The sequence below is a fragment of the Rhinolophus sinicus genome, linkage group LG11, assembly GCF_036562045.2.
Source record: "Rhinolophus sinicus isolate RSC01 linkage group LG11, ASM3656204v1, whole genome shotgun sequence".
In the NCBI taxonomy this organism is placed as follows: Eukaryota; Metazoa; Chordata; class Mammalia; order Chiroptera; family Rhinolophidae; genus Rhinolophus; species Rhinolophus sinicus.
In genome coordinates this window covers 66531311-66551069 of record NC_133760.1, presented here as the reverse complement: position 1 = coordinate 66551069, position 19759 = coordinate 66531311, and the positions used below count along the sequence as shown (strand labels likewise).

Genomic DNA, 19759 nt, shown 5'->3' with positions numbered 1-19759 from the left:
AATACCCAAAGCAAATAAATGGAAATGAGCATATAGCTCTCCTGCACATTTGTTCTTGGACAAGCTGTACGTAGCATTTCTGGCAAAGCCATTTACATTCTGGATAAAGATGGCAACAATGGAACTTCTGGAAGAGGAGGGGAGGAGACTGAGAAAGAACAGGCTAGGAATTCAGAGAAGGGACGTTCTCAGGGCTGAGGATGTTTGCCCTGGCATGTTCTCCTTCCTTTTGGCAACGCTAACGCCACATTAATGAATATGTCTGCAACAAGAGAACTTTCCCAACGCTTGTTTCCATTCAACCAGGAACTATTTTGAAGATATTTTAAAAGAACGTATTTTGAAAACTGCTTTCATGCAGACATGGTAGTGGAAGCAGCACGTCATTTTTAATCTACATGATTTAAGATTTTCTGCACTACCAGACATTTGCTAAGGATGTATTCTGATGATTTGACCTGATAAAATTCAGAACTCCTTTGTTTAAATCTTTTGGACAATTATTCTCTGGCATGGCTCACGCATTTGTAAAAACCAGTGGACAATCACCTCTGTCCTCTTATCTTTTAGCAAAAGGGAATCAGGCGATTTATAATTCTGGAGGAAGAATCCAAATCGTGCTTAGTTGATGCAAAACTACGTATCTTCAAAAATAAAAGCACAGGTTATTAAAATAGAAAAATACACCAGGCTTTTGGCTTGTTCCACTCCAATACTCAACTGTCTAGAATAACAAACCTTGACCGATAGGCTAATAGGTAGAGAAGGTAAATAACATCGTGCCGAGTCATGCTGAAAACTGGTTTTTATTTCAGCCCGTTTCTGTGTCCAATCCCAGGAGGGGATCGTACAAAGTTAGGCACACTTTCGAATAACTTCTGATATTGGGGTCAATATGTAACTAAGAGAGGCAAAAATTCATTGTTTTCCACCTTTGCTCCTTTTATTTGTGAGAGATTTTTTTAAGATCAAATTTGTGTATAGAATGAAATACCTAGGGCCAGTCATCTGCCCAGAAATTTCATTGAGAATAATCTTCAAAAAATGAGGTGAAACAAGTGAATCATGAAACCAGGGAAACCCACTCTAAGGTAAATATGTGAAAGGGCGCCAAAGACACAGACCGGTAGCTGTGGCCCAGTGATGAAATGAGCCTGCACTGCAGATGGCTGATGCCATTTAATTGATAAGCTTATGAATTCCTAGGAGAAAATAGTAAGTGAATACATTAAATTATTCTCATATTCCATCGTCAGGACAAATGCCCACATTAAGTAGACCCTTCAGAATCAAACTGATTAATTCTATGTTTTTTAAAGTAGGTATCATGATCTAAAACACAGTTATTAAAGATCGAATCTTATCTCCCCTAGCAGTATCTCAGACTGTAAAATTTTAAGGGCAATCACTCGGATCTCCATTCCTAGCATGCAGGAGGCGATTAGAGTTGGGGTGTTCCAGATAAAAAAGGGGTGGGGATTCTGCCAGCTTTGTGCGTGAGCGCATCCCCTTGGATAGGTTTTCATCTTACCTCAGACAGCCAGGCCCAGCCCGTGGCAGCCTGCACCCGGGCAGAAGTCTCTTCAGAGAGCTGAGCCTTTGCTACTCGGGAGAGGTGCACCGGGGCCGGTCTCTTCTTGGGTGAGGAACCAAGCAAGGAGCTCCCTCTCAATGCCCTGTGTCAGGGGAACTTCTGAACTGATCCTGTGTGTGTTCAGGAGATCTAAACTCAACAAGGGGTCCTCTGTTCTGTGTCTTCCTTTCTCTCTGATAATATGGAGTCTGAGGAGTGGGCTGGATGGATAAGAAAAGTTCATTTATAACTAAGACAAGGTGAAGCGTTATCCTTCCATAGCATAACCCTTCTACCAACTTAGCAGATCACTAAACCTGCAGCCGAAGTCGAGGCCTGTACTTTCACTTTTGGAAGGTTGTGATCTCTTCCTGTTTCCGTACTTTATCTTTCACTCTCCTGGTCATTCATACAACCACACTGTCTCAGTCAGGCAGTTTTTATTGTCACGGTCAGAGGCAATGAACACACTGGATGGCCTATTGTGAGACCCAATTTCAAGGTTCTCATAGTAAACAAAGTCATGGTTAAAAAGTCAGGCTCCAGTCAGACAGCCGAAGTTCCACTCTGTGAGCCTTGGGCAAGTTAGAGTTACTCAATCTCTTCCCTTCTGTTTCCTTAGTCATAAAGCTAGGTTAAAAAATGGTATCTACACACCCCAGGACTGTCATGACGTTTAAAGGAAGGTATGTATAGCATTTGACCAGTAACTGGCACAGGGTAAGCACTCAATGTTACTATTAGCTTAATGAACTCAATCAAGTAATTTCAAATCACTTTCCTCATCGTAAAAATGAAAATATCTACCCCTGCAGAGCCACCTCTTAATCCTTTAGGAATTGTCAAGAGCATTAGAGGATACTTTGATTATGGGATATTAGGTTTCCTATATGCCCATCACACCGGAAATGGAAAATACAGTTACTCTAATGTTGATTAAAAAGACCATTTGGTTTAGGGGAAAAGAACACTAGACTGGAAGCCAGCAGGTAGTCTGTAACTAGTTAGTAGGGATATATCGCCTCCACCTTCCGGAGTCTCATTTGTACCATCTTTAAAATGAGGCGACTGGATGGGATTTCTGAAGTTCCTCCCAGCAATATGGTTTTCACCAACACCAGGAACCTGAACGAAAGCTTGTGTGAACAAGCTTTTCAAAGGGGACTAAGACATTCCTCTTGTTTTTAAAAGAATATCACTTTAACTAAAGAAAAAGGAAGCCAAGAATACATGTTTTTATTATGATAGCAATCCTAACGGGCAAGGAATGGATTTAATGCCAAAAAGATGTCAGAATTAATAACCAGCTCAAAAGCTCGAGGTCACCTACTACAGTTAAAGTAGGAGCTACCTAAGCAGCAAGTTAGATGGAATTTCTATATAGCAAATGGAAAGAATATATAATAATGAATTGCCAAAGGCAGAATTAAAACTGACATAATCCAGCTTGAAGAAGGAAAGGGACACCCATCTGATGCTAACTACTATTTCTACTCTGGCTAATAGCAAGATGAAGCTGAATGAACTGAGACATCACAGACGCTAACAGGTTTCTCATTACTAGGGCCAATTTGAACACTGCCTTCTTCTGTCACTGAGAACTTCAGCACCTGGCCCCCAAGTCTCTCTCCCTGCCCCCAACTCCTGTCATTTTTAACGACATTATCACCTATAGAGACCCCACTCCTGACACCCTGGCCTCTCAGTCAGTTCTGAGCTTCTCCTCTGTTCCGTCTCATTCACACTCCCATACCTTGGACTTTGTCACCTCTACAAACTTCACCTCCAAAATCAATTTCAGACATCCCCGCTCCCAGCACAGCCTCCAATCCTTGTCAAAGAGCTTCCCATCCCATGAACTATTCTTTCACCTATGAACTCTAATCCGTTGACCCTTCCTTTTTCTTCCTACCTACCAGCACCATCTTCACCCCATCCTTATTTAAGATTTAGGAGCCATCACCATCATCACTCTAGCAATCCTCTGAAAATTCCTTGCCCTCTGCCTTCCAAAATGCCCATTTACAATGAGAGGGAACCAATCATTCACATTCTCTGTACTTGGGCTTGAGGGTACCACTAAGCAGCCATTTTCATTCATTCATTCATTCATTCATTCACTCACTCACTCACTCACTCACTCACTGAATACAGTTGACCCTCAAACAACCCGGTTTGAAACGCACAAATCCACTTATGTGCAGAGTTTTTCAACTGACCCTTACAGTTCAAACCCACTTGTTTAAGGGTCAATAACTGGGTTGGGAACACGTAGATGCCGAAGGCCGACTTTAGTTACTACAAGGATTTCCAACAGCGCCCCTAACCCCTGCGTTGTTCAAGGGTCAACTGTATTCTTCTACAGAGCGGGCACTTTACCAGGCACTGAGGTAGGGAGAAGGGCTGTTAGTGAAACAGACCCGAGACTGTCTTCACGAAGTTTATATCTTCTAGGCTGGCAAGAAGGAGAGACATAAACAAATGTAACCAACTTTTAAATGTATGCTCAGTAACCTTTTGTGGCTTCAACATCACCTGTAATTTTCCCCTCTCCTTTCTCTCGTAGTTTGCTCCCCGTTATCCAATGACTTGTACATTTTACCATTATTCTGCAAATCTCCCATTCCCTTTGTTCTCTTCATTTCTCACTTTGAGTTAATCCCTCTGCCCATCTGCTTTGAGAAAATGGAATCCCAACTGACAGGATCCCTCATTTTCCCGCACAAAATCCTCTCTGTACACATCTTCTTTCTCCTGCCTCTATAGCTCACTCAAATATTCATGGTCTCCACCACCACTCCATTCGTGTTCTGACCTTGCCCCTTCCTATCACCTCAAAGGCGTCGCTCCTCCAATCCTCCTCCTCTTTTCTGGACCACTCCCTACAACGAGCATACAAACATCCTTCAGATCTCCCATTTAACAAATAGAAACGAAAACCTTCCTTATAGCTTCCTATAGGTACCACCCACATTGGTATGACGTCCTTAATATAGCCAATTTCTTCAAAGCAATGTCTGTCTTCACTGGGGTTGCTCCATCCTGGTGTCTGATCCAAAACCCTGACCCAAACCACTAGTACCGATGCTTCCCTTCAACAGTAGAGTGATCATTAAACCTGCTTGAAACCTTTCAATGACTTTTCCATTTCATTAAAAATAAAAGTCAACTCTTTAAGCTGGCCTGCAAAACCCTATGACACGTCATCCTGCTTCCCACTTGGACCTTCTCTCGTGTCTCACTCTTCACCCAGCTTCCCAGCCTTATTTCTTCTTCTTTGAGCAAACTAAGCGCCCGCCTGCCTCACAATTTCTTCGGCCTGGAATGCTGTTATCCCTGATCTCGGAGGATCAGTGCTGGGCTTCTTTTCCCTTTTCATTTAATCCCCAGCTTGAATTTACTTTGTCAGAGGCCCTTCCTGAACACCTAATCTAAGGTAGCTATTATATCAATCCTGTCACATCCATTCTCTGCATAAAGCTATCAGACACCTTAACTTTTGCTTTAGCTTCTCCTCCCAAAGAATATAAGGGTCAAGAGAGCAATTTGTTCACTTCTGTATCTCTAGCACCTAGAATAATGCCCTGCACTCAGTGGGTATCCCATAAATTTGTGGAACTGATTAGAAGAAATAATACAAGATGTATCCGTTTTCTGAGAAAGCAGGTTCAGCGTCAACTGCCAGACATACTCTTAAAAATCCATCCTGAAAAACTTCATTTTCAGAATAACACCAGTAAAAAGAGAGCTCTTAACAATTGCTTACATTCTCATTGCATTATCTAAAAAAAACTTTTTTACAAAACTTCCCTACTAGAAATTTGTTTCTCTCTTCTGGAATTCAAAAGATATAGATCACTATACAGTAGCAATTATTTAACTGTTTGAGACGAGAACTGAATTCCAACCCAAGGTCATGAAAATAGAGAAGTATACAGGTAATCTTAATAGAATTTTGCTTCCTCAGTCTAAGAATTCATTCTGTCTGTGGAAATAGTGGTCCAAGTTGGCCTTTGTTAAATGACTAACCCCAAACCTGTCATGAATGACCCACTCCTCTCTACTCCAAATCCTGGTCCTCCCCTGGCTACGTACTACTCAGCTAGGTTCTTCACACTAGTTCCTGAGGGAGCACACTGATTCCTTCTAGGAAGACACAAATTAAAATGGTAAATATTCTAAGCTCTATAGTTAGCTTAGTCATGCCGTATTATAAAACTCCATTCCAAAAATAAGGTGAGATAATTTCTGGCCATAGTGAAATAAAAAATTTGAACTACCAGGTGAGTCTGCTATTCTGACAATGAAAAAGGTTAATCACTTCCCTTAATCGCTGGCACAAAAAGAATACGGTGCACTGATTACGAGACTATCTTTTAATTAAGAAACTATGGCAGGTTGGGAGATTTAGAAGGGCCTCTGACAGATCATAGCCAGTGTAGTTTCCCTCGGAATAGGATGAGAAGACCTAAACCATCCTATTCAGATGACAATCTGACCTAATTGTAAAGGTCATTAGTATAGCGCCATAGAGCATTCTAACTGTGGTTTCTGCCCATGACTTTTTCAGGTTCTCTCCACTCACTACACAGGTTTGGCTAGCTCTTGCTCTATACCACTGCCATCAAATGCCAGTGCAGAGTGAGCTGGATTTTCCCTGGCCAGTCTACCAATACTCAGCAAACCATTAAGCAGTGCCTCCAGAATCCTGTTCTCAACCAACCATTCCTCTTACACGCTCAGTTTTGGCGTGGTCACCCAAGTGCAATCCAGACACAATAGTGCCTAAAGCTTGCTCCCAGGAGAGGGAACTCCTTATTGGTAACGGAGATATATGTCTAGGCAGTATTTCAAAAGTTAGTGTGTAGACTTGTTAGATGATCTTACAACAGAGTTTTCTACTTTAAAAGAAAAGTGTAATAGGTGACAGTTCCCAGGCTGGTCTTAAGGTTATTTACAAGAGATTCTAAAATACTCTACAAATCTATCTGAAATTAGTAGAATGCAGTTCCATTAATATACTAACCAGTAATCATTTTAAAATAAGGTGAAAGGCCTTAAATGCTAGTATTTGAAGTATGACCTGACGAAGACTACTACATCTAGATACATTCAAGACCTTTAGAGACAGAAAACCTTAAATCTAATCTTTTATGATCGTATTTTACTAGATGATGTAATTATTTCCCTTGGCTTAGCTTTATTGAAAGTATTACTGTTATTATTAGCTATGAACAAGGGGACTTTTTTGGTTCATATGAAGAGAAAAAATGGGGTGAGGGGGGAACAAAAATGGAAGAGTCAGACTGAAAAGAGAAGTACTAGGTAAGAATTACTTGAGGTAACAGCCCAGGAAGGGAAATGAGGGGAAGCCAGAAAAGGAGTAAAGAACAGTTATGTGTAAAGGTGTAACGATAGAACCCAAGATAGAGTAAATTCTACTGTAAGCAGGAAGACAAAGGAAAGAGAACAGTATGTACACTTACACACACGCATACTTAACAATGAGAGGAAAAAAGAAAGGACGCTGGTGGGAAACATGGGGCCAGCAGGCCCTTAGCAAGCTACCAGGTGGGAATTCTGGCTGAGGATAGCTTGATGGTTTTCTAGAACAAAAGACAGGAAAAGTGTAGACTTCTATGAGGATGTAAACAGGACATTCAAAAGACATGCAATTGCCATATGTTTCAAAATATTCACTTTTATAATAAAAGGGGACTTATTGTAGAATATTTGGAAATTACAGGAAAATGTCTTTAATCCCCTAGCCAAGGATAACTATACTCAATATTTTGGCATTCATACTCGGAATTTGCATGGAAAAAAAGTTACACTGTATAAAGTTATACATTTTCTGTGTGTTCCTTTAAAGATGGCGTTAAAGCACGAGTAAAAGCTGTAAAACATTTTGTTCATTAAGATGCGTCATAATTTAAATACTTTATTATCAACTGGCTCATTTAGGTTGCTTCCGACTTTAAAGTTTTAAAAATAACACTTCAATTTACATACTTTGTACATTAATCTTAGTGCACGTATCTGATTTCCTTAAGATAATTTAATTTTTAAGTAAAATCACTCAAAAGATATAAAATCTTTATCGATCAATATATCCTACTAGGTTGGCTACATCATAATACCTTTGCCAACAATGTCTAACCTGCCAATTTGATAAGTCATATATTCTCATTTTTTAATTCTTTGGATTAGACATAAAGCCATTTTGTAACCTGTGCCTATTGGTTATTTTTTATTTTTATAAATAATTGCTCTGTCTTACCCTCTTTATATACATGATCACTCATCTTTACTTCACCCCTACCTCAACTGCAAGTATGTGTTTTCTTTGGCAAAAGCTTTCTCTTAATAGGTGAGCACATGTGTAACGGCTAAAAACTGAATCTGGAGAAGTATGGGATACGGCAGTCGCTATAGCAACTTCTTTGCACAGAACAAAATCTTCAGGGACTGAAAATTACTTGGGGTTTTGAAAGAGTATTTCTAAAGTCCTCATGTGCACCTTCACGTCTCGAAAGCTTTGTAAAGACTATATTCTCAACACACGAAACACAACCTTTCTTCTAAGTCTATCTCCTCCATACCATTTCTCCCTCAGCTGAGGCACTGACTGACACCTCTTCTAAAACACAATGACACACTGTGACTGAAGCATATGCAGTATTTTATTTATGTTGATCTTCTCTCCTAACTAGTGAAAGCCTTGAACAACCTTCCTAATTATCCGGTAGAATGCCATATAGCATATCAAACATGCAGAGTTCATTTAATTCCAAGATCTCATTTTCTAGAAGAGGAAACAACAGTTGAGATGAGCATCATTCTCATGATTAAGGGAAACTAGGACCAGATTAAGGGAAACCAGAACCACTCTTTCCCGATAACCAGGCCACTGACCAATCACACTCTCCTAACTCTACACAGTGGTGACACCCAGCGGCACTGCTAAGCATTCTGGGACTGTTTCTGAATGAGCAAGATAAAAGTCTGAACTTTCAAATAAATCAGAACTTAAAGAATCAAATAATTTATTTCACAGCAGTCACTCTTAAAACTGAAAATATTTCAATGATGTTAAATTGACTAAAAGAGTTCTCTAATTTCTCTTTGAAAGCACTCATAGAGCCAGTTTACAAATCATAATCCTTAAACGTAAATTAATTTCATAATTACATATCATTTTGTACTCCAACTGATGTTACGCAAGTTTTCCATTCACTTTATTCTCTGGGATTGAATGACCTTTAGCCATTTAAAAAATTTATACTCAGCTTCAAAGCATCAAGATTTGCCATCGTTTATGATATTCAAAGAGAATGTAAAATTCCAAAAGATGTGCTTAATGAAACAATGATGGATGGCTCTGTAAGAGTAACCTCCCAACGTGTCTGTTTATAGTCCTTCTCTTTCCAAAGAGGATTTGAAGTAGCTTTACTACTATTTTGAGGAAAAAGAAAAACTTATTTAAAGATGTAAGTTGTTTTTAAAAGTACATTTTAGTTATATCTCATGGAATCATTAACTACTGCAAACTCTCAAACTATATTTGGAGGTTATCCCAAAGATGAGCCTGTCAAATTATATTGAATATATACTTAAATATGCAGAGAAAAATGTTTTAAAGTACATATATCAGCATGTAAATAATGATCTCTATTGAGTGGTAGGATTATGAGACATTTTAGTTTTTCTTTATTTTTGCTCACCTGTACTTTCTTACATTCCTACTATGGGTAGGGAGCATTTACACAATTACTACACATACACACCAAACAAAAAAGTATATATACATATATATTTTTAAACTCCAAGATCTAAGCATTAAAGATGTTTAATCTAAATTTGCACATCTTAATATTTAAGAGCTCAAAATCTGACTCAGGAAGAAGGATATGCCTGCCTAGATACTACAGAAAAAGGGTTTTTCTTATCTCTTTGCCCTTCTGTATCATTCTACAACTATCTATACAATTCAGAAAGGAAGCTTTGCTTATTCTAAATGAGTCACTAGCCCTCAAAATGTTTAAAGCACATTCCAACAGTAATTACATTGTTGACAACCTGAAAATGGGTCACCCCACACACACAACTGATTAAAACTCTCTTAAGCAATCTTCCTTTGGAGGAAACAAGGACAGCTTGTACAAATATTTCAACTAGAACTACTTCCTTAAGAGAAGATGGTACACATGTGTAGGTATTACTAAGTTCTAAAAGCACACAGAAAGGCAAAGGAAAAATTATGACGTTAAATTAGCCTAGTTATTTGTCCCAACCAATTTCATATTACACCATTAATTTCAGAAAGTACACAGGCTTCTGTTGTGCATTAGTTAATAAATAATGTCTAAAGTTCACGTATTTTTACTTTGAAAGTTATGATGAAACAACTGTACTACCTGGAAAAATATGTTAAGACAAGGTTTGAGAAATAACTACATTTCTACAGGATATGTAATTGCATTTCTATAGGTTCACTGTTAGTTTCAACAAGCTATATTGTTTTCTTTCTGACTAGGAATTAGGGTAACAAAACCAGATTTAGCATGCCAATTTTCAGTCTTTTAAGTAAATAGGTATTTATGAAATATATTTGACATGTGAAATATGGTTTGACATTCTGTTTGTACAGGTTTAAAGATCATACCTCTTAACTTACATTTTAAGTCTTTATAGATTTAAAATGCCTGTCTCGAAAGAAACACCCTAAAGATACGATAAATGGGGACTAGAGAACCACAACACGAAAGGAGATCCCTCCAAGCTGAGTGAAACCTACATTCTACCACCTAGAATGGCATTGGGACAGGGCTGCTGCCCCAACTACACAGATAGAAAGTCAGGTATCCTTGGGGACTGTCTCAAAGAATCAACACTTCAGAGTTCCCCTCCTAGTTCACTATTTAGCAACTCTCAAGTTCAGAGACCCTTGTAGCAGTGAGGAAATTTTCAGTTCAGTTATCCATAAAGTACTTTTTGATTATTGAGTTTAGAAAACTTACCTAAGGGACCATAAGCGGAAATCACCAGTTTATTCCTAAAATGAACACTAACAATTCCTAGCCGGAGAAGGAATTACAGATGCTCTGTAGTATTTTTACAGCATTAAAGCTCTAAAGCATGTAAAGTAGCTAGATGTTGGGGGAGAAGCTGCTGCATTTGATTAGGAATTAGTCTGTGACTGTCCTAACTTTTCTGCATTGTTGATCCTAGGCAGAAATGTGGGGACCTAGAATCAAAGCATTAAGCTCAGAATGTCTTTGATCTACCACTTTAAAAAACCCTTTTGTTGGGGTAGGAGCGTGTGTCTAATCTCCAGGACACCCGGCATTAGTTCCAAAGACAAGCCCACAACAGTCTCCTCTTGCTACTGTGTGGACTCTGGCAATTCTGCACTGAGGCTTTGAGTGACTTCAGAGAATGCTCAATGTATTCCAATTTTACTTTCTTCTTCTTTCTTAAAATTGGTGAACATTTTATAATACTTTAAAATCATCTACAGAATGAAATTTTTAAAAGTTGGCTTAAGTTAGCTAAACTAATCTCAAAATATTTAAAGGTGTCAACCCTCAATGAGATAGATATACCTCTATAACATCTGACACTAACATACCTAAATTGTCACTAAATGCCTTAAAGGCAGTGACACATTAAAAATATCACCAATTAGGGCAGAAGGAATATGAAGGAGAGGAAAAAGTATCTCTTTATACAACCTCACTGAGGTTTCTATTCTAATTTCTTCAGCTGTTTAGAGGGCTAAAAAGATTGGGCGTGAAGAGAATGAAAAACAGTCGTTTCATTGGTAGGTACCCAGAGCTGGAGTGAAAAGCAAAGTAGGATACAGAGAGGATTTTTAAATGACAGAATTAGAATAGATACTATATAATATTAATTCCAACAATCTGGCATTTAAAATGAGATTTAAGATATATTTATCATTCTACTGCTAATAGCCTGAATGGACGGTGGGCCTTACAATTGTTTATTTAATCTGATTCTGAAAGACAGAAAAATCTAGAGTTATAGTCATTACAATCATGCAAAGGGTGTATTTGAACATCTTCTATCACACTATAGAAGCCCCCCCCCCCCCCCAAAGTCACTGATTAATTTAACCAAAGTCAAAAAGGAAAAATTCAGTTAAGGAACCATTTCTGGAATAATTATCTCCCACAAAATGTAGGGTTGTTTTTCATTTTCTCTTTGATATCAACTCTCTAAGGAGAGAAACTGGGTAGTTACCTACCTATAGATGGAGATTTGAAAGGGTATTTATCAGGAAGATCCACTCTAACTTTCCATACTCCTCCTTCATACGGTGCTGAAAGGAAAGTCAAAGTGAAAATGTTAAACATTAAATCCTAATCTCTTTTGAAAACCTTGCAAATTAATTCCTTCAAGAGTCAGGGACTTCTTATAACTCTGTTCAGATTAAAACACTTTTCTTTAAAAGATCTCGAGTTAGAAAATAAGCAAAGATTCCCTTTCTCCCCCAGATTTACCTGATTTTTTATTTTAAAGTGTTAAAGACTATCAATTATTTGGTAAGTGACAGCCTCCTACCTCAGTCTACCCCCTGCCCTGTCAAGAAAAACAAAACAAAAAATTCCCTAAACCATCCATGTAACTATCCAAAACAAAACCCAGAATTTACAATTCATGTTTAATACTCCACATAGAGATAAAAGAGAAAAGCATATAAACTATGATAACAGCAAGATTTCCTTGCTGGTTCGTGAGTTCAATTGAATTTACTTTTCAAAAACTACACATACCGCCATCTGCCTTTGATATTTTTCAATGTCTGTTAAAGAATAAAGGACTGTAATAGAAGAACACATACCAACATTTGTACTTACTTCCTTGTGGTCCGTAAAACTTCACTACAAATTCATTGAGTCCTCCCAGGATCGTAACCTCATGCTTACTCTCAATGCTAAGGTGGATGGTAAAGGAAATTACACAGGCTTTGTCCTACCTGGGAGAACTAATGATGACATCGCCAAGATATGCCATTTAAAGTGTTTCCAACATTTGATATGAAACAATAAAATACACATAATAATTCTGATAGTTCAGAAGGCAATAGATACTCTTGTGAAAAGAATGTGAAAGAGCTTTAGATTCAGAGATCAGTGTTCAAATCCCAGGACTGCCATCTACTGGGTTTGTGAGCCTAGGCAAAATAATGTCAACTTACTCCCCGAGCCTTTGTTTTCTCCATGCAAATCAGGAAAACACCACTTCATAGGATTTCTGTGAGGATTAAACATGTAAAATGCACAAGACTTCTTTTTGCACATATTGTACATAAATGAAAAACAGGCAGTTAATGTTAGTTTTCTCTCATCTGTACTCTCTCCTCCCCAGCCGATCCCCAGCGAGCCTGTAACATAAATCCAATATTCCCTTTAGTCACATTCAGATACTCAGCAAAACACTGATTCTCCTAAACTGGAAATGTTACACTCCTAAAATTATGGATTTACTAAGGAAAGTCCCCACAATTTTCTCCTTGGCTTAGAGAATAACAAAAATAATTAGATACAACCTTGCTACAAGTAGCATTGCCAAATCAAATGCAAAAGACCAGCAAAAATAAATACATATTTTTAATCTTGTCTGAAGCATTTATTTTCACCTATCCTTTCCCTTCCTCCAGAACCTCCATCCCCCTTAAACTGGGTGCTCTGGGGCTATAATTACAGAGGAGTGACACTTCTGTGTTCTCTTCCTCAAAAATATACCTATCCATGAGACTCTAACCCCTTTCAGATTCAAAGATTTAATTACACAAACCAAAGCTATCCATCTCAGCAGAAGAGAGGGCTACTGCTCTAATATCTGTTTCATGTCTCCGCTCTGTACTCTAACCCAACAATAAGTCTGACAAGAATTTTAGGTGGTGGAGGTTTTAGGGAGCTCTCAAATCCCACTGTAACATTAAAAAACAAAACAAAACACCATATATGACAGAGTGGTCTCGTCTTCTCAATCAGTAGTGCAAATTACATGTACTATCATACAAAAGAGGAATAAGCCAATGAAATTTTAAAATGACCTCTTAAATAGAGAAAAGTGATATTTTTAAGGTTTGAAATTAAGTATTTGGTTCTCCAATCCTCTGTGCTGTAGGCCAGGGAATAGACAAAAAGGCCAAGTGTATTTTTGGCAAAGTCCTTGTTCAAGAATCTTAAACAATACCCACTAAAGATAGTAAATAAAAGAAGTTGGTCTATGCTAATTTGATCTAACTACTTTACTAGCATACACACTGAAAGGATTCAAATAGAATCCACACTGGAAAACCAGTTTCATTTCTCATGGTCCAATGACACACACATGCAAGCTTTGATATACACTAAATTCTTCCTGACCAGTCACCCTCTGATACCCTGCAAAATATCCCAAAGCTAATGCTAATGTAATAAATAGAAGTAAAACATGTTTAAGTTGTTTTAAAACTTTTAGAAAAGCACCCTTGTGTTAATGAAAAATAAGTAAAATCTAGTTACAAAAAGCAAAATTAAATACAAGCTACAAAGTCCATGAAGAAAACACTTAAAAAAAAATCTTGGGTGTAAAAAAGCTTTTCTTAGATGACACCAAAGCCAGAAGAAACCACCGAGGAAAGAATAGCAGATGCAAGCAAGCACACATTTAAAACTTCTATATTGTAAAAGACAGTTAAGACAAAAAACAAGCTAAGAAAAAAAAAAATTATAGCATATGACCAAAATAAATGTGGATTTAAAAAAAATAAGGGGTTATTACAACAGCAGTAACCAGGATTAGGAACACCCTAACAAAGAAAAGGCCAGAACAGCCAAGTTAAGAAAAGCCAAATAAGCAAAATTAAGCTACAAAAAGTTCAACTCATTAATTTAGAAAGGAGACAGTTTTCACTATAAATTGATCAAGATGAAAGAACTGGATAAGACCTAGTGTTCTGTGAAGTATAAATTAGTATTCCTGAGGACAAAGTTAGCACTATATTCCAAAACTTAAAATGAATTTACTCTTTTATTCGAATTTCACTCCTATGAAGTCATGTTTTAAAAATAACCAGACACTGCTGGTGGAAGTGTGAAGCGGTTTCAATCACTTGAAAAGCTGGCACTGTAAAGCGGCACATATGCACACTCTATGCCCGTCAGCGCTACTCCCAATAGAGATGTATAGCTCTGTTCCCCAAAACCCACGTCTAAGAATGTTCACAGCACTAGTTGTAATATCCAAAAATTAGGTTACAACCCAAAGGTTCATGAACAATAAAAAGGATCAATTCTGGGACAGTCACCCAACAGAATATTACACGCCAATGAAAAATAAATTGTCACACGTAAATGTATGAGTCGCACAGATATTACAGTGAATGAAAGAAACCAGACACCGATGAGCATACGTGGTACAGGCGAAATGAATCGAGTGTTGGAAATTAGGACGGCGGGTATCCTAGTAGGCCTGTGATAACTGGAAAGGGGCTTGGAGGGGCGCTTTCAGGGTGCTAATTATGCCTTTATTGTTCCATTTATCATTGAGCTATGAAAATAACGTGCACTTTTTGTACACATTTCACTGCTTAATAAAAAGTTCTAAAAGTAGACAGTGTGTCTGATACATCTGCAAATGTATTTACTGAAATATCCGCAACTTAAAAATGGCAATAATCCAAATAGTTATCAATAGAAAACTGGTTAAATGAATTACAAACTATTTGTACCACAGGCTGCTGCTGCTGTCTAGCCCCACCACGCAGGGTTCCTCCGATGGATGTTTCTGCTCCCCTTGGGATATCCATAGGTAGCTGACTGAACATCATAGCACAGATACAGATATTCCAACCATTAAACAAAACTAAACTAAAATATACACGGATAATGAAAGAATGGGGTATGGCAGAGGATTGAGTTTAACAAAAGTTGTAAACTAATTTTAAAATATAAAAATCCGTAGAGACAGAATCCATCAATCAGAACTAATTTGCTATGAATGACACTGATCTATGGCAATTACTCTTCATCAAGCATTTAAAATTATAAGTTATCCACATGGGTGTCTTCTAGTAAACTGAAGATACCTTTTGTATCCTTTCCAAGGATGCAAATCCTGGTTTCTTCCATTTTGTGTTCTGTTTGGGACACAGTCCATGCTTGTATCTATTTTCCAAAGAACATTCTCCTTTCCACTCACTCCACACCTCCTCTTTCCCATAATCCCTGGTACAGCCCACATGCCAGATACTGGCTCTGTCTTTAATTACACATTATACTGAAAATTAAGGAGTTACTATAGTCCACCACATATGAAAAGTTAAAAGTAGACTGAATAAAAACCTTTAAAACTTCCACCAGTTTGGTAAAATGAGAAGCTGTGCTAAATTTATGCTGCCCTGGAATGGGGTACAGACACTAAATCAGACGGAAAAAAGAATTTAAGTTTAGATCAATGAAAAGCATTGCATTAAAAATAAGCCATTCCATCATCACGAATGAATGAGTTGCCCACAACAAATATAAAATTACGTGACTGCTGTTACTATGTGTATTTATGGTAGAGGCCACGAGTTTCTGTCTCCTCTCTGCTGCAAAGTCAAGGGTAAGAAAGGCAACGAGAAGGCAGGTTACATGACCAAAATAATGATCCATCTCTGAGACGGCCTGGTCAGGCTAGTAGACTGGCGGGAACTCACTAGGAGGTTCCTCCACTACTTTCTCAGTTTCAAAGCTTGAAAATATCATTCAGATATTGTTCTGGTAAAAATATATTAGAACCCCTAAAGTCACACTGTACTCACCTCTGATCTAAGTTATTTGTTACTCAGCATTTCACTGCTAAGGAGTAGTATCAGCATTTTCAGCAGACTAATGATTAATATTCTAGGAACCCAAGTTCATTTTACTTTTTAAAATGCCAACCACCTACCACCTTATTTTCCCTGAACGGCGCTATGATTACACAATCTAATATTTAAAGGCTAATGCCAAACTGTCAAGAGATAACTGACATTCTTGGCAAAACGTGTCAATCAGGATTTTAGAAATGATTTCTATATAGTTCTGGAATTTTCCAGAAAGGGAGCCAAGGACTAAGCCTGTGCCACAGAACTGATGTTAACAGGTCAAGGCCCTAGGATTCAGATAGCACTGTTTCCTAAGTTTAATGAGAAGGCGTTTATAAAAGAAGCTGTCCTCCCTGAGCTGTCTCCATGTGAATGAGGCACTGGGGTAAAGAAATGTGCTTATTCCATGCATCGCCCCCCAAAAATATTTTAAGCTTGTCACATGAATTAATAAGAACCTGTTACGCTGAGCCAGAAGAATCTAGTGTCAGTATCTGTTAAACTCATAAAAGATTATAGATTTTATTTCTATTAGAAGTTGGTTTACTAAATATTAGACACAAATCCCACAAAAGTGTCTTAAGGCAAACGAAAACTCCTCTTAAACATCTGCCTTCAAGAAGCTTCAAGTTTAGCAAGAGAACAAGATCTGTCCATTAAGGAATAAATGCAAAAAAAGTGTTGGCATCAAATGCTACTAGTGTTTAGAGTAGGAAGAGATTTCTTCCAGATTGCAGGTAGAGGTAGGGATGGTTTGCCAAGGAAGGCACAGATTTACACTGGCCTTAGAACAGCGTATGATCTGGACCCATAGAGGTGGGGAGAAGGCATTTAAAGCAAACACAGAGAAGCATAGGATAGGTCCAGACACCAGGGACCACTGCACTTTTATTCTGATGAGTGGACCATGGGAAGTATTAGACAGTAGGCCAGGACCAGATTACAAAGGGCCCAGAAGCATGGATTTTATCTGGTGAGCAAGGAGACAGTTGGTATTTCTATGCACAGTGCACATAACTGTGTTTCACAGAGATAACCAAGCTGTGGTGTGGTGGGGCCTGGCTGAAGGTGAGATAAACAGAATTAAAGCAAAGAGCAGAAGAGAAATGTTCAAGGCCTCAACTAAGATAATAGCAATGGGAATGATGGGAGAGATTAAATGGAGACTTCACAGGCTCTGCAACTGACTAGACCTGGCACAGCCAGTACAAAGTTCCAGCGCTGCTAGAATGTCTCCTTTTCATGGGAAACAAAAGCTAGTGTTCTATGTCAATCTCCTAATTCCTAAATGTAAACAAGCACATGTGCTCCAACATCTGTCTCTCAGTGAAGCCTTCTGGGACCACCCTATTTACAACTGTATACTGCTACATTCCCACCATCTAATATAAGATACTATATACTTTTATTTAGTTGATCTGTCTCCAGCTACTACACTGTAAGCTCCATAAGGGCAGGGATTGTCTGGTTTGTTCACTTCTGCATTCCCAGGGCTTAGAAGATTTCTGGCACACAGTAGGCACACAAATCAGTATTTATAAAATGAACACATGAATGAAGTTGCAAGACAGCCACTAAAGCTGCCAGTCTGAGACCTAAGTATAGCTTTAGCCTTGGCAGACAGGTGAGGTGACACTATTAATGGCAAAGTGGAACACGGGACAGAAGGAACTCGTTTTTTATACAAGATGCTAAGTTCAGTTGTGAACACATTAAAATTTAAAGTATTAGTGGATAAACCAAGTGGCATATATTATGTGCAGCTGGAAAACTCGTGATTTAAAAGGAGGCACCTTGTAAATCACTAACTCTGAGCCTGTTTCCTACTCTCTAAAAAAAGGGTGGGGGTGGAGCTAGGAAGGGATCAACTTCATTCAACTATCTACAAAGGTAGCTGACCCAGTATCTGACACAGTAGGAATTCAATTTTTGTAATGTAAAATAAATGCACAAAACTGAGTAAATTAATTCCCACATGGTTAAAACTTCCTAAGCAACACTCAAATTTTTTATAACATCGAAAACACTATTTTTTTCAGAATTCTTAAGTAGATAGTAGGAAAACAGCCTTTCTTGATGCTGAGTTATCAGTATGAATAATAACTGCTCTTGGGTACTACAAAACACAATGATGCCCTTAGGAACTAATAAAGTACAAACTTTTTCCTGCTACAGAAAGTTTCCAATCCTGTTATGCTGAAGACATTGGTAGGTTCTTTTCCTAGTTTCTCTTTCTTCTTTAAGTTTGAGAGCTGTCACTGGGCTACCATCCCTTAAAATGTATGTATGGTGGGTTATAAAAATCAGATAACCAAAGTTCATGAAATTCTATTTTAAAACACGAGGATAAATACATTCTAAGAAAGACATTCTCCAATAAACAAAAGATATAACTTTTAGCTGTTTGTTTGCAGGTTTACAACTAAGTTAGTTGGCTGAAGCTCCCACACAAAAAATCGCCATTTCAAAATAAGTATGTACTATTTAGAAGTAAAGCAAAAAGCGTGGACAATTTACTATGATATACTGAACAGTTAAACAGTCATTATCTAAGAGGTAAAAAGTAGTGTATCTTTTAAAATTTTTATACAGATAGTCACAAAATATATTTAAATAGCAAGCATGTTTCTTACCATCTGGGAGACTATAAATCACACTAGCCTTAGAAGAGATTTATTTTTTCCTTCAAGTGTTATGCTTTCATTTAAAGCTTCCATGTCAGAAACCAAAGTAAAAAAATACTGGCAAAGGTCCAACTAAGTGTTGTTGTTTTTTTAATGGGAGAATCATCACTATAGCTCTTTCTTGGATGCATCATTCTACAACCAGATTCCCAATAATAAAGTAAATTTTTTTTTTTTTAAATTAAGTCGTAAGGAAAATAATTTTTTTCAAACAGGTTTTAGAAAAAGGAAGTAAGATAGATAAAAACCTAAGCCCCCCTACGCCCAACAAAATGTTTTATAAAGTAGACAACAAAGTCAAATAGTCAGATGACCCAGTTGCAGAAAAAGTGAGAGAGAGAAAACCAAAGGGATGCCATCTTGAGATTAAGAAAATACGGTCAAAACTAAAATAAGATTTATATTTTCTAAAAAGTTTGAATTCTAAATATTTAGTAGTCAGAAGGTTATCAATAAAATAGAAACTGTTCTTTAGTAAACAAACTTTACTGCTTTGCTATTTTATGGCAACACTGAATCTTGTTTTACCATTTGTGAATTCTTTACTGCTATTAAATATGGATGACTGGAAACAAAATCCATTACATGTAGTAACAGACTGCTCAGATAATGAATGTATAATCTTGTTTACTTTTAACT

The 19759-nt window shown here is 37.7% G+C and overlaps 1 protein-coding gene across 3 annotated transcripts in view; it reads right to left on the bottom strand.

The window, feature by feature from the left end:
• UBE2H (ubiquitin conjugating enzyme E2 H) overlaps positions 1-19759 on the bottom strand; it is a 93919-nt gene that overhangs the window by 27305 nt on the left and 46855 nt on the right. For 2 of the 3 annotated variants that reach the window (XM_074315611.1, XM_019751331.2), the window contains exons 2-3: positions 12454-12530; positions 11841-11915 (exon numbers count right to left, since the gene is read on the bottom strand). In XM_074315611.1, the coding sequence (XP_074171712.1) occupies positions 11841-11915; positions 12454-12530 (152 nt within the window). Of the gene's footprint in view, positions 1-1531; positions 1795-11840; positions 11916-12453; positions 12531-19759 lie in introns of those variants that run through there. The other variant, XM_019751336.2, reaches the window with a different exon arrangement.